Below are 14,732 nucleotides of genomic sequence, written 5' to 3'. Positions count from 1 at the left end.
CACCCCTAAACAGCAATTTCGATGGTTCCACCCTCCACCCCCCCCCCCCCCCCCCCCCCTCCTCAGCACTGCTCAAATACTGGAAATGCAGCCTCGCTAGTCTTCTTCCTCAGGTCCAAGCAGCAGCAGTAGAGCAGCGATGGCAGGCAGGGGGTCAAGGTGGCGGTAGACAGCAGTGGTAGCGGAAGGCTGGCAGTGGTGGTAGAGACAAGGAGCAGACTCCGGCTGGTGGCCGTAGCAGCAGCAGGGAAGGCCAAAAAAATGAACATGGTAGACGCTGAAGCAGTTTAAATGCTTCCGTGTCCTGCTCCTCCCGGCAAGGCATGCTGGCATTGGATGTTGGGTGTCTAATCACAGTGTGCCTTGCTTCAGCGTGTCTTCTGGGAGTGGCAGGGGTGGTTCTACAGTGCTCTGTGCACCTATCAGAGGCCAGAGGACCTGGGAGGAGTGTCAGTGTTGGGTACATCAGAGGAGGAAGAGGGAGGAGGAAAGCACTAAAGCTGCCTGCACTTCCTTTCCAGTGCTTGGAGTTGGGACTGGGGACAGCTGCTGATGAGAACAGTGTAAGTAAACAGAAAGAAGCTAAGCTTAACCTATGGATCAGTGATGTCACAGACTTGGGCATTTGGTGCCCTTTTGTACCGGCACCCTGGACCAGAGCCTCACCTTCCTTGTCCATAGGTTAAGCCGGCCCTGTCTGCTATTACGTGCCTACAGTTAGGCGACTAATTGGTACCCAACTTATTATGTAGAATTACCCCCTATACCCTTAGTGGGGAAAATTAATAATGAAAGGTAGAAAGGTGGCAAGAACAAAGAGACTTTGTTAATGCTGTCTGAATATGACCTTTGCCAAAGTTGTTGCCTCTGTCCTTGTTATTCCAATTAATTCCATAAAGCTGGGATTCTCAACCCAGTACCTGCTAATTTATCTCATGCATATTCATTGTGGGTATCCTGAAAACCTGAGTGGTTAGGTGTGTTCTTATGGTCTCCCAGCTTTGGAATAAACTCCCTGAGCCCATACGCTAGGCCCCTTCCCTGCCCATCTTCAAATCCTTGCTCAAAGCCCACCTCTTCAATGTTGCCTTTGGCACCTAACCACTATACCTCTATTCAAGAAATCTAGACTGCCCCAACTTGACATTTCGTCCTTTAGATTGTAAGCTCCTTTGAGCAGGGACTGTCCTTTTTGTTAAACTGTACAGCGCCTGCGTAACCCTAGTAGTGCTCTAGAAATGTTAAGTAGTAGTAGTAGTAGTAGTCCCAGCCTTGGTCTCAACCAATAAATGTGTACTATATCTGGGCATATGCCAGGATTCACCTTACACATGCATGGCAACGAGTGAGCTGTTTTTATCTAATGAAAATTAAATGCAATAAAATTAAGCTTCTAAAAATCGTGAATAAGATCAAGTACCCTGGCCTGTAGTTCATAAAACACAGTTTCAGTACTGGGCAAAAAATAGGCTATTTAGTATAACATATGCTGCTGCTTTCATAATTAAATTAATTCCTCCCCAGCTACCTTGATTTCAGAAGTCTTCTACTTCCATGGCATACTGCACCATTATTGACAATCACTTTTGACTTAGACACAAACAGTAAAGGATGGAAAGTAAGTTAAAGTGGAACTACACAAACTCTGTCCTACCTTATTCATTCTGCACTAGTCAAACTTATTTGTACTTATACCTAATTTGTAACACATTTTTGGTATTAAAAGAGGCTATTAATCTCAGCTCCACTTGCAACTGAATCTCAGTTCTCCCTGCTGCTAATCTCAGCTGTCATGCAGGCCCTCATGCACCATTGGTGATACACTTGCACTTTTTTTCCATTGCTCCTTTTATTTATGCATTTCCCCTTTTGCATTTCCCAGCCATGGAAATGGAATTCACACCTGCAAAGAGCAGCCCCTGAGGGAGCCGTGAATAACAACTGCACTGGAAAAGAAGTACTACCATTTAAAAGGAGGTTTTAGCTCCCCTCTCAGTTTAAGATTCAGCTTCAGCTCTTTCGTCTTCCTTCTCTTGTCAGACTCAAGCCTGCTGTTGTGCACAAGGCATCAGGCGGACTTGGAATCCTTCTCTAGCGTGGGATATCTCTGAGTTTCAGTCAAAGAGCCAGGTAAGATCACCTCTCTCCCTGAGACACTTTGGTCTTCTGCATCCCCGAATTGCCAGATCTATATTATACCTCTAATAGATGGATGTCAGGAGCAACTATGCATGCACTGACAGTGCAGCCAATTAGAAGGGATGTCCAGGAGCAGCAGGGAGCAACTGACTTGTCTGTCGCTGCCCTGGAATATCTCTAGAAGGGTCTGCTCTAGGGCTGCAGAGGATACCCTTAGTTCCCCATCTCCAGTATTCAGTACAGTAAGGAATAGGTGTATATATCAGTACTCGTGTGGTTCTAGTATAAAATGTATATATTTGTTGATGTATTAAAACAGGGATATGTATGAGAATAGGAATGTGTACGTGGATATGCCTGTGAAGCAGTGTGTTTTTTATCTAGCAAAAAAGGTGCCGGTACTCAAATGCCAGGCCACCCTTCAGGGGTCGAGTGATCACTGACAGACCCACCCCACAACAGCCAGGCCCCCTGAAACCAGTCACAGAATCTATGACAAGGCAGAATTGGTGTGTAGAGCCTGAGCTCTTTCATTAAAACTTGGGGTTCATAGGTCAATTTTAGCAGACAGTGAAAAGGTGCCGGTACTCAGTACCCCCAAGTACCCCCTCAAAAAAAGCCCTGCTGTGAAGAGACAAGACTTTATGTTACTAAATGGGAGTAGCTTACATGGCTGCTGTATGTACATGTGAGTGTGACAGTTAAAGGCGCTATAGGAATGGTGGTTATGGAGGTGGTGATGCAGAGCAGAACTGAGATGCATTGGCAGAGTAATGAGAAAGGTACTGGAATAGCACACATTGCTACAGGGGATGAGTGAGGTACATTGGAGAGGTGTGTTGAGGGGCTGTCACTAATGGAATAGTAGGAAGTGCTGCTGGGGGGGGGGGGGTGAGATCTCAATATCAGAAGAGCAGAATGTGCTGCAGGGAAGGATTGGGGTGCTCTGACAGAGCCATGTGTGGGGTCTTACTACTGGGTACTGAGCCGGTGGGGGGAAGAGGGGTTGGTGGTTGGGAGGCAAGGATAGTGGTGGGCAGACTTTTATACAGTCTGTGCCAGAGCCAGTGGTGGGAGGCGGGACTGGTGGTTGGGAGGCGGGGAATAGTGCTGGGCAGACTTATACGGTCTGTGCCAGAGCCGGTGGTGGGAGGCGGGGCTGGTGGTTGGGAGGCGGGGATAGTGCTGGGCAGACTTATACGGTCTGTGCCAGAGCCGGTGGTGGGAGGCGGGGCTGGTGGTTGGGAGGAGGGGATAGTGCTGGGCAGACTTATACGGTCTGTGCCAGAGCCAGTGGTGGGAGGCGGGACTGGTGGTTGGGAGGCGGGGCTGGTGGTTGGGAGGCAGGGATAGTGCTGGGCAGACTTATACGGTCTGTGCCAGAGCCAGTGGTGAGAGGCGGGACTGGTGGTTGGGAGGCTGGGAATAGTGCTGGGCAAACTTATACGGTCTGTGCCAGAGCCGGTGGTGGGAGGCGGGGCTGGTGGTTGGGAGGAGGGGATAGTGCTGGGCAGACTTATACGGTCTGTGCCCTGAAAAAGACAGGTACAAATCAAGGTAAGGTATACACATATGAGTTTATCTTGTTGGGCAGACTGGATGGACTGTGCAGGTCTTTTTCTGCCGTCATCTAGTATGTTACTATGTTACTGGACTGGGGATTATGCAGGACAGGATTGAGATACATTAACAGAACCATGTGTGGGGTTAGACTGGGATTTTGCAGGACAGGACTGAGACACATTAGCACAGCTGTCTGTGAGTACTAGAATATGAGAGGTGCTACAGGGCAGGAGTGAGGTATATTGGTAAAGCTAAGGGAATCTCAGTACATAAATATCAGGAGTGCTGCAGGACAGGTGTCAGATACATTGGCAGACTGGTGTGTGGAAATCTCAATACTGGAACAGAGGGTGCTGCAGGGCAGGAATGAGGTGAATTGTCAGAGCTGTGTGTCTGAGTCGCAATACTAGAATAGCTGAGGTGCTGTAGGGCAGGAGTGAGATATATTGATAGAGCTGTGTGGATTATTGAGGGGTGGGAGATACTGCTGGTCAGGGGTGAGCTGTACTGTAGACCTGTATGTGTGTTGGGGGGGGGGGCGAGAAGGAGGTGTGGGGGGGGTCTTAGTTCTGGCATAGTAGAGGGGGAGTGCTGTACTGATCATGTTATTGCTACTTTCTGTTTCATTTGGCTGCAGTAACTGTAGCTTTGCTATTACACAGTTAAATCCTGATGCATCATGTTTTGAATAAGGTGGTGTGTGGGCTGCTTGTTCTGAGGCTCTAGATAAAAGCTTCTACTTCATAGATACAAAAGAATTCATCAACAGAAAAGCCGAAAAGCAAGAAGCAGAAGGTGGTGAGTAATGCGACCTGGGCTTTGGCAGCCAAAAACTGGAAAATGGGAACTGGGAAAAGAGGGGAGTGGGGGGGGGGGGGGGGGGGGGGTAGTGGAACTGGAAGGAAGGAATGAGGGTAACAAGTGGAGAGAGGGAGCAGTTTGCCCATGTGGGTGTTACAGAAATACTGGGGGGCTGATGCAGAAACCTTGCATTAGAGCGGAGTGGTAACACTTAGCATATGCAAGTGCAGTCACCAAATAGCATGCAAACAGGCCCAGCGCAAAAAATTTTGTGAGCTAGCATAGGAGAGCACACGGGACACATAAACACAGAGGTCTGTGCTGGCAGCAGCTTCATCTTGTGCCCAGATCGGCACCCAGAATTGTATGTGCATGCATCTGCACATATGTTGGAATACTATTCTGCGTATAATATTTTTGGAATACCAATATTTATGTGCAGAATAGCATTTCAGCATATGCACAGATGCATGCTCCTGCAACTCCCGGTGCTTTTGTGCACACACCCATGCAGCTCACAACAGCCCTAGCACTATTAATGTTTGTTCCAGAACAACCCCTCCCACCCCCGTTCTGTCTTTTTTCTTTTTTTTACCCATCCCCTTTATGGAAGCCAGAAAAAAAAGTTGCGGGTCTTATATGCAGCAAAGAGGGAAAACCGGCATGAAATCCTCACTAACTCTGCCACAGAAGAACAAGCTAATCTTGTACGCCTCCTCAGACCTTGTGTTAAAGCCCTGGCGGTATGTTCAGTTTTTTGATGCTCTGTTCACTTATCTGCATCTGCTCTGAATAGCTAATAGTTTCAATAGAGTGGATTTAAATGTGTTGGGCTCATGTGCAAAACTCATTCTTACACTGTGTACCCTCAAAATTGTGCACTAAAGATAAGATAACTGGTGTGCAAAGCCTAGGGCACTTTATTGCATCGCCCCCATGAATGTTTGTTACTGAATTTGTACCTGGAAGAGATTGTGTTTCAGAGAGGAAGTGTGGTGGCATGAGATGTGTTAGAGAAGGACTGTGTGAGTTATGTGTGTATTAAAATAAGTGTGTGTGTATGTATAATTTGGTGTCATTGTGACAGGCTGAATCCCTCCTGTTTTTATTCCCAGTGCATGTATGGACTCCTTGCTGCTTTTTATTTTCAAAAATGTTGAATCCTGCTTCAGTGGTACGGAGCTGGCTGTGAAGCATATGGTGTGGGAGAGCTTATGTGCCTGCATATGTAGGGAATACAGACAGAGGGGAGCCTTCAAGAGGGTTGAACATACAATGTGACTCATTAATGATTTTGTAAGTTTTAAAGTAATAGGTGAAATGGTATAAGTGTGGGCTGTGCAGCTGAGCTGAGGGTTTATAGGAAGAAAACTGGAATCAGAGGTGCTTTGGGGAGATGGAGAAATTGAAAGGAAAGGAAGGGAAGATGCAAACAAGGACATTTCTTCTGTAGATAAGAGAAATCAAGTTCCTGAGGGTAGGTTAGAACAGATTCCGCTTCTGACGCAATGTGAGAAGCAGATCTTGCATAACCTTTAGGGCAGGTTCTGTTGCATCTTAAGGAGAAAGTTCTGTACAGTCTCAGGAACATATTTTGCAAGAACTTAAGGGCAGATCTTGCAGCCAAAGGGGCAAGTTCTTTGACCTGCGAAGTAGGATCTGCAGATCCGGAGAAAAAGGTACTGCTGCAGCCTGAGAGACAGTTTTGGAATTTGCTAAAGGCAGTTTTAAAGCTGTAGTATCTGCTGTCAAAAGTGTGCCCATGTGTAGGGATTAAGAGGGTTATTTTGCAATTTTATGGAGCAGTTTGTGGGTCCTTAGGTACCTTGTTCTCACAGACCTGCAAACTAATTTCCACAGGAAACTCTCCCCAGAGGTGCAAAGTAGATTTGGTTATGAATGGCCCCACCCCTTTCAGCTGCAGGAAAAAGAAGTATTCAAGGCTGTTTCAGCTACTGAGGGGAGGGTAATTTTTGGGCCAGGAAATTTAGGAGGCTAACTCCTTTGTCACCTAGGAAAATTCCTTTCTCTTAAATAACAAAAGTAAAAAAAAACAAACAACATAGCATTTGCAAAGAAATGTTTCTCTTATTTGTCAGATACTGAAGGCCTATGTTATTACAGATGTACTGTTGGAAACATCACAGGTTTTTTGGGGTTTTTTTTGTGTATGCCAATCCTGTTGTGCTTGTGCTAGGAAGAGGTTCGTTAACAAACTAATAAATACGTAATCCTGGAAAGCGCAGAGCCTTCATCTGCCTACAAGATCATGAGACTGCTAAATTTGGGGGTTGCCTGAGCAACCGCACAAATCTCTAGAGGTGTATGTGGTTTTATGTCATGTACCAACACCCTACAACTCCATGTAGAATGCACCATAGCTTCTTGTAACCTGGGTAGCTGTAAACTCTCTCCCTGCCCCTCAAAACCTTAATAAGCACAATAACGCAACACTTTGGGATACAAGGTCTCAGCTTTATTAGATGTATACACTCAATACATTCCTGACCCATGTCTCACATATTATATTCATCTGGATCTGGAATACCCACCCTCAGCCCACCACCCCAGTCTGGATGGTACAGCCCTTTCCTACCAGCCCACAGCACCAAGGTTTGAGCCTCCACCTGGGTCCCAGACAGGGGTGACCTTTGATCTCTTGATTGCCTGCACACCATGATGCATCCTGGGAGTGCTCTAAGTGTCTCAGGAACCCTGCTGTTCCAGAACACCTCAGTGGCCTTCCCTGCTTCCTGCAAGTTGAAGGTGGGTGGAAGCAGGAATGAAAAGAGGATGAGCCACCTGGCTTGCTCCCTTTTAACCTTTACCTGCAGTCCACCTCCAGGGAGGCCAAGGTCCACCCTTGACCTTCCCTGGCCAATTGTCCGGCTGCAATGGTAGTCACTCTTGCCCTTAACAAGCCACGAGGGGGAAGAAAGTGGGAAGGAGACCCTCCTCCCTAATGCTCCTTTGGGGAGGGGCAACGGCACAAGGTTAGCCTTGCTGACATGTGCGCTCTGGCCCAGAAGCTTCTATTATGCAGCCTTTAACAAAGCACCATCACTTCCTGTATACAACATGTATCAGGATACCATTGCTTTCTGTTATAAAGCATGCACAAAAATACAGCCATTTGCTGTACATAGTATGTACCATCACTGCCTGCTATACAGCATGTGCCAGAATACCATCGCTTACTATTAAAGTGGTTTCCAAATCACCGTCACTGATTGCATAGAGTTTACCATTACTTTCTATTATGGACTGTATACTATAACTTCTTGGCACTTGATACAGAGTCAGCTAGTCACCTGGAGCCTCTTCAAGCAGTGCTCCAACTAATGCCTGCTGGCACCACACGTACCTCAGTACCATCTGCTGAGAATCTGTCCATTTTACACCCAGAAATGTGCTCATTGGCACTGCCATCTGTACCACAGCATCTGCTCCGGGAAAGCAGGAGTGTGAAGTTTATTAGATTCAGGAGAAAAAAAAATAATGTTTGGGTTGCAAAGAAAAGAAGCTTGAGAAAGAGAGAAGAGAGGAAGGGTAGAGAAATGAAGAAGGAGAATAAGAATAGGTGATATAATGAAAATGAGAGGGAGAAAGCAGAGAGAGAGAGAGAGAGAGAGAGAGAGGAGTGAGAATGGGATGGAAGTTAAGAGAAGTGATTTGAGGAATGCAGCAAACGATGGTTCGGTCACTGTACATCTGCACTGAGCCTGCAGAGGGCACTGCTCACTTCTTTGGCTGCCACTGCATTTCAGTGGGAAATGTCTAAGCACTGGCGGTTGTTTCAAATGAATGTCATTTGTTGATAAGAGTGTGCACTTTTCTTGAAGAACACATGCTATTTGCACATTGTGCACACTCTTTCCTGGTAGCAGGGGCGTATCTGGACTCCGGCGGTAGGGGGGGGACCAGAGCCAGAGGGAGGGGGCACATTTTAGCCCCCCGCCACCGACCCCCCGCCATTGTCAGAACCCCCCCCCCGCCACCAACGACTCTCTCCACCCCCCCTCCCGCCGCCAACCCTCCCCCGCTGCCGTTGCTTACCTTTGCTGGCGGGGGGCCCCAACCCCCACCAGCCGAGGTCCGCTTCCACCTGCCGCTGCCTTAAAAACTATTTCTTCAGCCGGCGGGGGACCCCAAACCCCCACCAGCCGCCCCGAGGTGTTTAAAGTTCATCTTCGGCCTCCGTGGCCATGCTGTTGTTGATAGGAGCTGTTGAATCCAGTTCGGAGTCTGACGTCGCAGCACAGCTCCTATCAACAACAGCACGGCCACGGAGGCCGAAGATGAACTTTAAACACCTTGGGTCGGCTGGCAGGGGTTTGGGGTCCCCTGCCAGCTGAAGAAATAGTTTTCAAGGCAGCGGCAGGTGGAAGTGGACCTCGGCTAGCAAAAGTAAGCAACGGCAGCGGGGGATGGTTGACGGCGGTAGGGGGGTCCAGGGCAAAATCTGCGGGGGCCCAGGCCCCTGAGGCCCCATGCAGATACGCCCCTGCCTGGTAGTATCTGCACGCGTGCAACATCAGGAATGAGGGTGCACTGTATGCAAATAATGTGCACTGTTGTAGAAAAGTGTGCAGTACGCGTGCATGGTGTGCATTCCTAACAACATTTGTTTCCAACTAGTGACAAAAATGAACACAAAATAAAAACTTTCTGGGTGCCAATCCCTAGAAATGTTGGGCAGCATAACAAAAGCATTATATCCCAACACCTATCCTCTCTCTCCCTTCTACTTTGCTCCCATTTCTCACCCAAATTAACCATATATATTCTCATGCCAAACCACCGTACATACACCATCACCTCCACACCCACACTTGCATCCTTACAGATGTTACTGCTGCCCACCACACACGTATCCTCGACCCAACCTCACCAAGAGCACCTTGATCCAAACCCACAGTACACAGCACTTAAATAACAACTACCATGCACCACATCCGCAAACCTCTTTGCCCCTGAACACGACACAAACCTCATTATCTCCAAACCTCTGCATTCCCACTTTCTCACTGTCGCCTCAAGACATAAATTCCCCCCCCCCCCGCCCAACCACCACCCCGGAAACGCCCTTACCTCTGTACTACTTGCTCATGACCAGTCCTACAGGTACATTCTCACCCTCCAACACCACACATGCTCTTACCTCCATGCCTCTGTACCCACACGCCACCATCCCAACACAAAGACCCTCACCCCCTAACCACCACATGATCCCTTATCCCTCTCTTTAGGAGTGGAGGAGTGGCCTAGTAGTTAGCGTGGTGGACTTTGGTCCTGGGGAACTGGGTTCAATTCCCACTGCAGGCACAGACTCTGGGCAAGTCACTTAACCCTCCATTGCCCCAGGTACAAATAAGTACCTGTATATAATATGTAAGCCGCATTGAACCTGCTATGAGTGGGAAAGCGCAGGGTACAAATGTAACAAAAAGTAAAAATACTCAAACATACACCTGCATCCTCCCAACCCCATATGCGGGCCAGGGTTTTTGCCGCAGAGTTGGCTGCCTTATGACTTCACTGTCCCTGTGTCTCATTTTGTTTCGTAGTGGCTGAGCAGCTTGGAGCATGGAGCTGCTGTCCACCCCTCATAGTATACAGATCAGCGACATCACCTGTGATTCTTTCCGGATCTCCTGGGAAATCGACACCCCGGACCTGGAGAGAGTCACTCACTATTCATTGGACCTGAACAAGAAGGAGAATAAGAATGCTAACAAATTCAAACACAGGGTGAGGCTGCAGGCAATCACAACCCCACCTTTCCCCCAGATATCCCTCTCCTCTTCTTTCCCCTCCCCTCCTCTCCCCTCACCAAGAAGTTCTTACAGTATCCCTTCCTCCCTCAGCAGTCTTTACAATCAGATCTCAAGCACCATTTCCCTCCACAGACAAGGTCAATCCCTCAGTGTCTCTCTCTATCTTGCAGAGTCCACTGTACCCCAACGTTTTAATACTGTGCTTAGCAAGATAGGGGGAAGCCCTAGACCTGAGAGGAAGGAGGAGGTGATATTACCTTGAGAATTTCACTTTAGCAAAGAGAAAAATGAAGCACCGACTCTCAGCTTTGAACTGAAAGCCCCAGTTGGTTGCTAGCTGTCTCCCTCAGGAACTTGCTCCTTCTGCAGAATGAAGGTTGCTATGGTAATGTTCTATTATATATTTTTTTGGCTATATGGTGTTTGTCTCTTGACTCCACCGTGTTCTCCGTTGCTGTGGGAACAGCCTGAATCTCGGAGGTGTTTCTGGGCTCCACTTATGAGATGAGGGAGGAGGTGATGGTGATGGGGGGGGGGGGGGGGGGGCAGAAACAACCAAAGAAAAGTTTCCAGTATCCCAGGGAAGCTCCCAACCCAAATTTATGTATTGTTTATTCCCATGAGGGGAACGTCTGTGCCTCATATTCTGATAATAAAGAGAGGGATTTAAAGAAATTGGAAGTGTTCTTGGACTTAGACATTGTAAATCATATGATTATATATGATCTCAGGCATGAATATGGGGCTTGTAACTGAAGAGCAGGTCTATGTATGATCACTGACCTCCAGTGAGGGTGCAACCTTGTGAATATTTGCAGATCCGTGTCTGCATGTGGCTGTGTGTCCTAAACCCAATACACACAGACAGTGGATCCCCAAGAGTCCTCTCACAAGTGGTGTTTTCTCAAACAAGGTCTTTATTTCAAATCAATAAAAGCTTTGAAATAAAAGATTTGAAATAAAGACCTTGTTTGAGAAAACACCACTTGTGAGAGGACTCTTTGGGATCCACTGTCTGTGTGTTTTGGCTTTCGGTTCTCCTGTGGAGAGATCCCCTTCTGTGGGTGTTGGCTTCATTCCTAAAGCCAATGACAGGCTTCTCTTCTGGTTTTCTGCAGGATGTTCCCACCAAGCTGGTAGCCAAGGCAGTGCCGCTGCCGATGACAGTGAGGGGCCACTGGTTCTTGAGCCCTCGCACAGAGTACAGTGTGGCAGTACAGACTGCCATTAAGCAGAGTGATGGCGAGTATCAGGTGTCAGGTTGGAGTGAGACAGTGGAGTTCTGCACTGGGGGTGAGTGAGTTTGCACATTCTAGATAAACAGTTGGGCAGGGAGAAGGAGGGAAGGGAGATTACAAGACACTATCCTGTTTTTTCAGCCTTATGTCCTCCCTCTCAATTAAGAACATAAGAATAGTCATACTGGGTCAGACCAATGGTCCATCTAGCCCAGTATCCTGCTTCCAATAGTGGCCAATCCAGGTCACAAGTACCTGGCAGAAACCCAAATAGTGGCAACATTCCATGCTACCGATCCCAGGGCAAGCAGTGTCTTCCCCCAAATCTAGCTCAATAATAAACTATGGACTTTTCCTCCAGGAACTTGTCCAAACCTTTTATAAACCCAGATGCACTAACCATGGGCGTAGTCAGACAGCAGATTTTGGGTGGGCCTAGTCAAGAAGTGGGTGGGCACCAAGTGTTCTCCCCCCCCCACCCCCCCATGTGATGAGGCCAGTATCACAGCTTAGGAAGCTTAGACTGCTGAAGTGGAGAGCAGTGTTTTCAGCACCATCAGGGTGAGGTCTTCAGCTGGCGGAGCTTGGGATCCCTACTAGCTAGCACTAAATGAGTGGGCCTGAGCCCTAAGTGGATGGGCCCCGGCCCACTCAGGCCCACCTGTGGCTACGCCACTGGCACTAACTGCCGTTACTACATCCTCCAGCAAAGAGTTCTAGAGCTTAACTATTCGTTGAGTGAAAAAATGTTTCCTCCTATTTGTTTTCAAAGTGTTTCCGTGTAACTTAATTGAGTGTCCCTAGTCTTTCAGTCTTCTAATTTGCCCCCCCTCCCCATTTTATCATGCCTTTAAATATTAGACTTTGTTTGGTGTGTGTATCTATAATGAGGATAGTTTTCAAAAGCAATTTACCAAGGTAGGTGGGCTATTTGAAAATTACGCCCCCTTCCTGCAGGTAAAAGCATGCGCTGACAGTTCTTTGAGTGTATTTGGCTGTCAGGATGTTTTGCTTTGACTGCAGCTGTTGTTTGCTGCCCTCCCCCCCCTCCCCCTAAAAAAAGGTGTTGCCTTAGGTGACTTCCTAGTCTTGCCTAATGGTTGGACTGGCCCTGTTTGTGAGTCTGTCCATGGCTTAGTGGGGAAAGGAAGAATCAATACTAGACCAGAAATTGTACTGTAAGACCCAGGCCCCTCCCACTGGAGGCTCTGCTACATTTCTGCTTTCCTTTGATCCACCCCAGGACCAGTTATCCATTTCAGTCAGGCATGTGAGTTCATAGGTGACTCAGTAGACTGTGCTGTGACTTTCCATCTCTCCTGCCTTCCTTTTCAGATTACGCAAAAGAGCACCTCCAGCTGCTTCAGGAAAAGGCAGAGATTATGGCAGGACGCATGTTACGTTTCTCTGTCTTCTACCGGAACCATCAGCAGGAGTACTTCCAGCACATCAGGTAAGTTTGGGAGACCCCGGGAGGAAGGAGTCATTATAATACGATAGAGAACTGTGGAATATCACCGAAGTACTTCCAACCTGTTAAGGGTACTTCTAGCACATCAAGTGAGTTTGGGAGACCCCGGGAGGAAGGAGTCATTATAATATGATAGAAAACTGTGGAATATCCCCAAAGTATTTCCAACCTGTTACTTCCAGCACATCAGGTGAAAGTGGGGTGGGAGATCCAAAGAGTCCTTTCAGCATGTTTGGAGAGTATGGGAGACTCCAGGGGTCCTTCTAGCATGTTTGAGGAGTGTGGGAGATCCCAAGAGGACTTCCAGAATGTCAAGGGAGCTCGCGGGAGACGAGATATTGTCCAGCAGTTTGATCCCAAGAGTCACAGGCCCTCTGCTGACATCACTGTACATTGACCATCTACCTGTTCAACTCAAGCAGCTCGAGAAGGATCCATCCTCAAATCGTGTAGCTTTTTCACTGTCAATAACGAAGCAGACGCATAAGTAATACATTAGTAATTGAGACTCTATAGTACTGGCCGTAAAACAGGAATCCCAAAGTTCTCCTTATACACAGTGAAGTGTTTTGAGTAAGGGCAGAAACTTCAGGTGATACTGTTGTCTTCCATTGAAGCAGAGGGATGCTGCCTGATGCCGACAAATTCTCTGTCTCTTCTTGATGTTTTCTGGTCTTTGTCTGTGTTTTGCTGGAGACATCACCAGCACTAAACCCTATTGCAGATGCTGGGAATTGCATGCTGCTAACCCAGAAAGTGTAATTTTTCCCTGGACATGGGATTTTCCTACTGAGAAAATTAACTAAGACAATAAAATGTAACAGGATGTTGAAAAGTCCCATTAATGATAAGCTTTCATTCTCTCTGGCCTCTTTTTTTTTTTTTTGCATGTTTCCTTTTCTTGATGTCTTTCCCTGCTGTCCTTCCTTTCCCTCTCTGATGTCTCCCTACCTCTAGGCAGCACTGTGGGAATGTGATGCAACCCTACCTGAAGGATAACAGTGGCAGTCATGGTTCCCCCATCAGTGGCACACTCCGTGGCATCTTCTTCAGCTGCAACACTGAATTTAACACTGGGCAACCACCACAGGACTCCCCATATGGTCGCTACCGTTTTCAGATCCCCGCACAGCAACTCTTTCATCCCGGCACCTGCCTTTACTTTGCTGACCTATACTGCATGTACACAGCCTATCACTATGCTGTGCTAGTGCTGGCACCCCGTGGCTCCCCCGGGGACCACTTCTGTCGCACACGTCTCCCAGAACTCGACATCACCTGCAACCGCTTCCTGACATGCACTGCTGAAGGCCCAGAGCTTGTCTTCCGCCATGCACAGGACCTCATTCTGGAGATCATCTATACAGAGCCCTTAAACCTGGCACTTGGCTACCTGGACGAGATCAGCGGCCACCAGCTCATGAGCCTGTCCACAGCTAATGCTAAGAAGGACCCTAGCTGCAAGGCTTGCAATGTCAACATGGGCCGCTAGCACAGCTCGGGGAAAAGGGCTGGGGGTAAGAGGGCCAGGGCATAGGCAGGGGGCACTGAGAGCACAGATGGGGGTATGGGGCTAGGGCCACTAGGAGAACATTCAGGGGTACAGGGTGTGAGGGTAACGGCATAGGCAGGGGGGGGTGCTAGGAACAGAGCCAGGGATATGGAGCAGGGGATGTGAGGATCAGGTATAGATAGGAGTCATTAGAAACCCAGCTGGGATATAGAATGGGCATGTTAGGAGCA

At 48.0% G+C, this 14,732-nt stretch overlaps 1 protein-coding gene across 2 annotated transcripts; it reads left to right on the top strand.

The window, feature by feature from the left end:
• Positions 1–487: 487 nt before the first annotated feature.
• Positions 488–14,526, top strand: LOC115469405 (phytanoyl-CoA hydroxylase-interacting protein-like). Of its 2 annotated transcripts, XM_030202011.1 has the most exons (6): positions 488–563; positions 2,041–2,130; positions 10,071–10,254; positions 11,399–11,573; positions 12,854–12,971; positions 13,947–14,526. In XM_030202011.1, exons 3-6 carry the CDS (start codon positions 10,090–10,092, stop codon positions 14,479–14,481), a joined length of 993 nt encoding a protein of 330 aa, XP_030057871.1. In that variant the 5' UTR covers positions 488–563; positions 2,041–2,130; positions 10,071–10,089; the 3' UTR covers positions 14,482–14,526. The 2 variants fall into 2 exon arrangements, with proteins under 2 accessions (XP_030057871.1, XP_030057872.1); XM_030202012.1 differs by lacking the exons at positions 488–563; positions 2,041–2,130 and adding an exon at positions 4,485–4,500.
• The last annotated feature ends 206 nt before the right edge of the window (positions 14,527–14,732 follow it).

The sequence above is a fragment of the Microcaecilia unicolor genome, chromosome 4 (genome assembly GCF_901765095.1).
Source record: "Microcaecilia unicolor chromosome 4, aMicUni1.1, whole genome shotgun sequence".
NCBI classification, from domain to species: Eukaryota; Metazoa; Chordata; class Amphibia; order Gymnophiona; family Siphonopidae; genus Microcaecilia; species Microcaecilia unicolor.
Note: the sequence above shows the minus strand (reverse complement) of the source record. Positions and strands in the feature narration are given on the sequence as shown.